Here is an 8,991-nt window from a genome sequence, read left to right as displayed (position 1 = left end):
ATACCCTCTGTCAATGACAGGCCATGAACTGCAGCATCTTTGTGGTGTCAATTGTTAATCAGCACAATAAAAATCAGTGCACATGCTCACATGCTCTACAGAGTTTGTCATTTCTCAATCACATCTAGTAAATTTTATCCAAATATAAGTGATAAGTTTCGGTTGACACTCAGTATATAAACATGGTCTCAAATAATCGCCCGTCTCCAATACATGCCGGGTCTGCTGGCAAATATTGTAAATAAACGCCAGAGGCGTTCAATTGAAGTTTTACGGTATATATATGCACAGTCCAAAAGGAAAGTGAAGTTAATCTTGAAGATAACACCTCCTGCAGCCCCTACTTATTGATTTTAAAATAAACTTTTAAAAACTTTTTTTCTTAGAAGTGCTGTACAGTTCAAACAAATAACATAACACGGCCTTGTTCTTATTTCTACAATTTACTAAGTTTATGAAAATCCTACTAGAAGTCATTTTGTATTTCACATTCTCATTGGGGGAAAAACTGTTGGGTGGGATTCTGTGTTCGATTTATTGAGCTCAAGACATCAATGCTGGGCAGTTAGCAACTTAAAAAATCATTTTAAGAACTTAATGTACAAGGATTCTTTTTTTCAGAACCAAGAGCACTATACACCACTGGAATGCAAAAAAAAAAGGCTAGGAATGAAATCAACAAGTGGGAATTTAATTTTAATTTGTGAAAGCTGCAGCGATAGAGCTTCCTTCCTATCACATTTATGGATGTGTGACTAATCCTTTCATAGCTTTCCCTGAAAGAAGCGAAAGCGTATGAATTCATTTAGTACATCTTATCTTAAGCGCAGTGCAATTCACTAATGCGATGCCTCAAATTCTTGGTTATGGAATAACCACTTTAAGGGAAAGATGTAATTGATTTTTGAAGTATATTTTTGCAACTATTTGCTCTCTATGTGCACAGATGTTCGTTTTCTGAATATGTATTTTTTTAAATTAACTGATAAAAAAAAAAAAAAAAATGTTTTTCCGTGACAAAAATAAAACAACAACATTGAGTTTCAGCAGGCTTCAGTATAGTAATACATACACTGAAATGACATCATCACGGCATGTGTCTATTTACACACCCTTTTGTTTTCAACATGAAAGCTTGATTTATGAACTTCTCTACTTGTATATAATTTTAAACATAGTGCTACCCACTGGTGTTGATAATTCAATAGATTTTTTTTTTTAAAAAGTGTAAAAAATGTAAAATTCTCTGACGATAGAAAATTGACATTTTTCTCAATTGTTGCGCATCAACTGTATTCCTAGCATACTTGCCTATCATAAGTGATGAGATTACGTGTTGCCCTAAGATCTGGATATGAAAAAAAAAACACACACACACAAAAGAGGGTAGACAAAATGTTTTTTACTTGTAAATATTAAACATTTTCATTTCTGCTTAATGTTTGTGGTCAGCACTGATTTGAAGTAGCCCATATTGAACATTATATATGACTCATATATGAGATAGACACTTAATATGCTGTGCAGTATACATACAGCATATCATAACATCATAGAAAACACTCCCTACATGTCAGAAAGTGAACATACATGTTAATATAAGGCAAAATATATTGTATATGCATTATACATATATGCAACATACAGTACATATTATTTTCTACTGTAAGCCTTTCATATCGTTGATTCTGCACCGAGTACCCCTCTTTCTTTCCAATATTTGTCTAATTGATTGCTTGAATGGAATTTGTGCATTTCCTTACAAAAACTGCTATGACACAAACTAGTAATGACCATGTATGTATTTGTATTAATGTATTGTTGTTCATTATGTAAATAACAACACATGGTAGTGGGTACACTTATGCTAAGTTATCATCTTCCATCCAGTAAATCTGGCATAACTATAATGCTTATGTGTGTTTTGCAATATAAATATAGGGATAGCTATTGAACACATTCCTAGGTGACACAATTCAGCCAGATCGCTGGACTTTTCCAAGCTGATTTGTAAGCAACAATACGTATATAACCGAATGGGTTGAAGTACATTTATTCCTGCATGTGCAGTATGTTGCAATTGCATTATAATAACAATGTAATTACCAAACTTTGCTCTTACACTGTAACTATTGTGTAATTACATGGGATTGCTCTTGTGAACAGCATCTTAATACCTGCATGGTGACATATTTGTACAGGCCACTCCCATATGATTATACACTAATTACATCAGTTGTTACAATGCAAGTGACTTGGTTATTACCATATTACATGTATATGTATGCCCTGTAATCCAAGGTACTGGAGCCTGCTTGTTTCTCGTGCTCAAGCAGTCCGATAACCTGAAGCGCATCTATCATAACGATTTTAAAGTTCATGTATTTCATGATGTATTTCTTGTTTTTAAATCTAGCTGCATACTGCCTCCTGCTGTCGGGTGCATGTTGTGGCAATGTCCACAGCGACTACTGGGGTCCTTGTAGATGCTGTCTCTATGCCTTAGATTTCTAAAGTACTTTTGTGGGATAAGAGCAAACTGTTTTGACATTTAAAAGCTAATATGCAATATCCAGAATTTAAATACAGTAAATTCTGTCTAATCCTCTACATAGTGGCATTCTGTATAATTCATTCTTGGGTTCCATCCAAATCTCTCTTGAAATGAATGCCGAGATGCTCTCTAAAATGGGGCACGATTTGTAAGTCTTGTCTGCCTAAAATCAATGTATACCTGACTGTGCAGTCTAGCACATAGTCACCAGATTTTTCATTTCTAAGTTTATAATCAAGTATGTTGCATAAATACAACATGCATGACACATTACATCTACAGTAAAATCCTTGTTTATATAAAGTAGCATTGCAATTAATACAATCCTTAATTGAATATCTGGACACTAGTTTTTAAAGTGTTCAGATTTATTTTTGTATGTACTGTTTCAATAGCTCTGTAAACAAGCACTCTGTATAAGCTGGCACAATGTTCCGGTCCTGAGTGATGGTGGATTTCAATTATAATTTTGATGACATCGCTTTTTCAATTGCGGATATAAGAAAATAATGTTGGTATACAAAATGCAGTCAAAATTTAAACAAAAAAAAAAACTGACTTTATAAAATCTAATTTGCTTACTTATGATACTGGTAATTCAAATCTTGGTATCACTTATTATGGAATACATTTTAAAACAGCTTGCACCATCATCAAGCACTCAGAACGTTGCAGTTTGTTTGGCTTATAAACGCCCACTGAAAGTATGTTTTAAAATTGATGGCCATTAAAATGTGTTACGCACAGCAAACTCACATCCTAAACCTGTTAATGTATGCAGGGGTTTGCTTTATTGGTTTAATTGGAACTTTTTGTACCTTGAAATGTGTGAAGAAATAAAACAGGGAGGCAAAACTTGGGCATTTAATACAACTCATAGATTTCAATTCACATTCAACTTTCTCCCATACTGTACTCTTAAAGTTTTAAACAAAATAAAAGAACCCCAAACTACAGTAGCCCCCTCGGACAAAAAATGTGCCCAACTCGAGGGAAATCCTGTTTATATTGAAAGTCCTAGTGTCACAGTTGCTTGTTTTTCTGCAGAAAATGATGAAATAAGGTTGGTCAGACTATTCACCAAATCCTGACTTGTTATCAATGATAACTGAAATAAAATACATGTTGGCTTCTAACCTTTATTGCAGATCTCTCTATACATTGCTTTTGTTTTAATGGGCCACATTCTTCAACCTTATACTGAGGCTCTGTACATATATATGATGTCGGTGTTTCTATCCTGTCTGCCGAAGCTACATCTTCCATTTCTAACATTCGGTTCTGGGGAGTGACATCCACTGTCTTTTCAGCTTTTATGCTGCAGAAAGTTACACTGCAAATGAGAGACATTCAGGTTGTTTTGAGGATGCTTTTGTTAGACTGTCACATTGGATCTTGAGGCTGCAGATGTTTCTTTGTCTGTTTCTCTTTTTTTTTTTTTTTACACAGCACCAATTCTGTGATGAGGCACTTGCAAGGTCTGGAGGTTGGGGCAGGTGAAGTATGGAGCTGGGAGGAAGCAGGTTGCTATGCCATTGGAAGCGAATGGGAGAGTCGGGCCATAGAAAACCTCCTCCTTGCCTGCTATGCTAACATCCAGCACCTGGATAAAATAACACAGGATTGTAAACCTGCAAACTCAGAAACACTAGAATTACCTGACTCCTCGATAGAGTTCAGTAAACCAAGTGGAATAAATTAAATAAAGTTTTAAAAAAACGAATGGGTCAGTAGGTGAAATCTGCAGTACAGTTACATGTAGCAGATCACTTATTTTGATCAGCGGGCAGATTTGTTAACAGATTTTCTTATTTAAGGAAATGACAGTTCAACTGAGAATGCTTGCTGTCATTGTTTTTTTTTTTTGTAGTGATAGCAAAAGATGAATACAAAAGAAACAAAAATATACAACTTCTGCATGCGATATATGCAATGCATATAAAACTAGATGTGTGCGGAATATGTAGATTACAGTATTCTATATAGTATACTTAGGGCTCTTCGTTTCCGTGTTTTTATTTTGTCACGTGATGCCCCTTTAATGTTATGTTGAGCCGACTCTGTTTCTTAATTAACCTCTTGGGAAAGTGTTGACTGTGAAACAAGTTCACTTTAGTTTGTTCTCTCGTAACTCGATTGAGACTGTGATTCTGTTTCACTGACAATGTAAAAAAACAAACAAAACAGAAAACGGCCGCTACTTATTTTTAATTCAAACCGAATGCAAACAGCGAGTGAAGTTAAATTGACTTGATTTAACATTTTTGCAATGAGTCACTGCGATTTTAAATCTGGGAAAAATACATTGAACTGAACTCGTTATTTGTGTTCAGTTTGAATGAAAAATAAAGAGCTGCCTTTTTTTTTTTTTTTTTTTTACATTATCAATGAAACAGAATCACAGTCTCCATCAAGTTAAGGGAGTAAAAACAAAAGTGATCAACGCTTTTCCAAGAGTTTAATTAAGAAACAGAGCCGGCTCAATATAACTTTAAAAGGGCATCACGTGACCAAAAATAAAAACAGAAAACTAAGAGCCCTGAGTATACAGTACAGTGATTTTGCTAAGAGGTGCCCATAATAAAAGGTTTCTGAACCATGCATGCTATACATGGTATACGCTTGATACACAGGAATATTAAACAATACAATTACAATAAGACACATAAATACAGAAAATCAAATTATAATACAAAGGATAAAACATTCAGGAAGGTTACTGTACACCCAATATAATATGACTTTATTCAACAGATATAAAGGAAAGAGCCTGCCAACCAAGTGCGAGAAGTGACTATTTTTTTTTTTTTTTTTTTTTGAAAGTCCAATATTTATTTTAAATCTACTAAAAAGCACAGGGTACTTAAAAGCTGGTTCGTAAAAGCTGCAGTAAATTGCTATAAGCATCTTGATAAATTATCATTGACTTTTCTTTTTTGCCTGAATATTGCTCCTATACCACTTGCTATCTCCACCTCAGAAGCACATAAAGACACACACACACACACACACACACACACACACACACACACATAATGCCAACAGGGGCTAATCAATTGTCATTTCAAAGGTACATATTCACTTGCCATGTGTAACAGACCTTCCTTCTCAAGGTTCACTCACCTGGATACAAGCTAATGGCTCATTGGTCCATATAGAATATCCCCCAACAAGATATATTCTTCCATTGTGGACAGCTACTCCTGACTCGTTTTGCCCTGGGAAAAACAAAACAAAAAAAACCAAACAGACTGATCAGCAGCTTGCTTACTGTACATTTTAAGAGTAAAGACCATTGCACAGCGAATCCGATTTTAACGTGCGTCAAGAAAAGAAAAAAACATCATGTGCATTCGACTGGGAAGACACATGGTTTCTTGCAGTACCCTGAAAAAAACTGTGTGTGCCGGCAAACAAAAATTACTTTATGATAAATTCAACAAAGATTACAAAGTGTTATGTGTCATAAAACTTGAAATTATGAACTGATAGCATACATAAACACGTGAATTTTGTGCAGTATAGGTTATTGCAAGCATATACTTTGTATTTCAATTGTGGTCGAAGAAGTAAAGAAACAATGGCCAACCTGGAGACACATAAAAGAGAAAGAAGCGTGACAGGGCAAGAGCGGTCAGGGCTAACAGTCAGAAAACAGGTGCAGTACATGAAAGTGATGGAGCAAAAGCTTGAAAAATTTAATATTGGTCATATGGTTTCTGATGCTGTTTAAATTATTATTATGTATTGTGTAACAACATTATTGTAGATCTAGCAGAAACTTAATTAGCAAATGTCTTAAATTCCATCAGCGTTTGTTGATCATTAAGCTTATGTCACATTTAAAATGTTTTGAGTTCAAAGTTACGTAAGAATGAACAGAACTGAATTTGTTTTTTATTAAAATACTGAAACGAAATATATTCAGCACTCTGAAGTACGATATTAATGCATACAGTGTGCAATGGATTTGATGCACGACTTTTTCGGATGACAGATGATAAATGACGGAACAGATCCAGTAGGCAAAGGCCTTAAGTAGCTTCAAATGTCATTTTTTAGTCCCATTCTCACATGAATGGAATGAGGATGTCTGTTGAGTGCCGATAGTTATGATCTGCATTTATAGTCCGCTCAGTGCAAGCTCAGGGCCAGGGAAAAGTCAAATCGAGCAGTGATGGTAAAGCAAAACAAAATGACATCATCAATTAAAAACAGCAACTAGACTTCATGATTGTGAGGCCCATGAATGTACAATAAAATATAAAATATTAAAAAAGGATTGTTTCAAAGCCAGGACTGTGCATGATTTTTTGGAACGCTGCGTTTTATTTATACTGATGCACAATGAAAACGCAATAGTCTAAGTTTGACATCAATAGCGCATTGTACACATACATAATGTTATTTATAGTTTAAATAGTGAGCAGGTTTGTTGATTGTTTGAGCAGTATTCTTCCTTGGGATAACAAAATACTGAGCTCAAGTCATGTGATTTCATAAAACCATCAGGTGTTCAGTGTTTGGTATTTGAGTTGGTTAAAATTACCTAAATGAGTTGATTAAGAATCTGTAGAAATAGCAATTTGAAAAGACATGATTTTAATTAACGCAAGGACAGTGAATGATAAGACCATGCCTCGCTTGAGTAATGAAGACCGCCTGGTTGGTATCGGCATGATTGAAGGCAGCCTGTCTGTGAGATAAGTTGCCTGGAGAATGAGATGTTCTTCTGCAACAATCAGCAGACTAGTCCACAGAAGGAGGCTGTTCAGGGGTAATATGTTGACAGCTGAGAGACAAAATTGCTGTCTTCTGTGGGCCAGAAAACATCTGAAGTGGCGGCAGACAGAGTGGTGGAGTGTTTTATTCACGGATGAATGCCGTTTTGCCCTTGACAGACCGGATGGAAGACAACATGCGGGGAGACGTCATGGTGAATATTCACGCCGACTGTTGTGTTGTTCAAGCCAAGCGGTGGGGCGGTGGAAGTGAGATGATGTGGAGAGGACTGTCCTTTAAAACAAGAATGCCTTTGGTGCAGATTGAGGGCAACCTTACTGCTCAGTAATATATTGACGAAATCCTTGAGGCAACAGCTTTGCCGTTCCTCCAAGCCAATCCAGAAGTGTCGATTTTCCAGCAGGACGATGCAAGACCACACAGTGCTAGGATTACAATTGCATGACTTCAAGAAACAATATTGAGGTCTTGCTGTGGCCAGTTTTTTCTCCTGACCTCAGTCCAACAGAACATCTGTGGGACCAAATTGTCAGTTCTTATCCACAGGAGACAACCGCTACCAGCCAACCTTGACCAGCTTCAAGCATCTACATGTCAATACCATACTGGTTTTTATGGTTATTAAAGCAGCTTCAAGTACTCATTTATTTTCTAATCAGCTGCTGCAGGTGGCATTCCCATATTCTCTGGAAATCCTGAGACCTTGAGGCAGGTACATCTCTTTATCCCTTAATATAACTTAGGCACAGGAGCAGCTGCTGGCTTCCTCAATCAAATGTGATGAGATCTCATTCTGGCAGTGCATTACTGATCAAGGAAAGGAGAACAATAAGTGAGTTTTGAGAAATTATACAACTGCACATGTCAAAATATATGACTTAAAAACATGTGCTGTATGTGTTGGTATTTATCAGTGGGGTGTCAGTAACAGGGGACCCCGAGTTCATTACACATGCTAGATGGCAAAGTTCAAACCCAAGCCTACAGCTACACCACAGAACGGATTTCCTGCCTTCACTCCCTTCCTGTGTACCAAAGACAGATGTGAACCTACCTGTAAGCAAACTGAAGCTGCACCGCGTCCACTGATCATTGTCAATGTCGTAGGAGTCTATGTGCCGCACCAGGATCCGATCATTGTTGTAGTCTAGATCGTTTCCCCCCAGGACGTAAAGCTTTCTGTGGACCGGTGCCATTACATGATACACTCTCCTCTGCAGCATTGGACTGTGGCTAATCCATTTGTTCTGCAGTAGAGGGGGGTGGGGGTAGAGGTTATTACACTGTAAGCAGAAATGACCGTTTTAGCAGTGTGTTCCAGTATATATATTGAAATTAAACTTTTTTTACCTGTGTCTTCTTTTGACATGTATCTAAAAAGTGAAAAATGCATACAGGTGTCATACACACTGACAGAGAGATCCATAAATACCCAGACTGTCACACTTATGCTAAAAAATATCCTTAAAATATTTCTTCACAAATGGATATGCTGTTCTTTCTCTATATTGTCTTGTGAAGCCTGTGTAATGTTTTTAATTTATATAAGAAGACTGCTACTAGAGCCCCTTATGTCAGTCAGTTTCATTTGATTAAACAGTAAAGAACACTGAAAGAAAAAAAAAACGCTAGTTTTGTGATAGCAGCATTTAAAGTTTTAATGTAAAAACATGATCAGCCATCAGATATTTCTT

General features: G+C 36.3%; 1 protein-coding gene across 2 annotated transcripts in view; it reads right to left on the bottom strand.

Moving 5' to 3' along the window:
- Positions 1-1,390: 1,390 nt before the first annotated feature.
- Positions 1,391-8,991, bottom strand: part of LOC121316241 (kelch-like protein 32) — an 84,516-nt gene continuing 76,915 nt past the window's right edge. The window contains exons 9-11 of one of the 2 annotated variants that reach the window (XM_041251179.1): positions 8,352-8,544; positions 5,678-5,772; positions 1,391-4,157 (exon numbers count right to left, since the gene is read on the bottom strand). In XM_041251179.1, coding sequence (XP_041107113.1) covers positions 3,996-4,157; positions 5,678-5,772; positions 8,352-8,544 — 450 coding nt within the window. In that variant the 3' untranslated portion in view covers positions 1,391-3,995. Of the gene's footprint in view, positions 4,158-5,677; positions 5,773-8,351; positions 8,545-8,647; positions 8,671-8,991 lie in introns of those variants that run through there. The other variant, XM_041251180.1, reaches the window with a different exon arrangement.

This window comes from Polyodon spathula, chromosome 5, assembly GCF_017654505.1.
Source record: "Polyodon spathula isolate WHYD16114869_AA chromosome 5, ASM1765450v1, whole genome shotgun sequence".
NCBI classification, from domain to species: domain Eukaryota; kingdom Metazoa; phylum Chordata; class Actinopteri; order Acipenseriformes; family Polyodontidae; genus Polyodon; species Polyodon spathula.
Note: the sequence above shows the minus strand (reverse complement) of the source record. Positions and strands in the feature narration are given on the sequence as shown.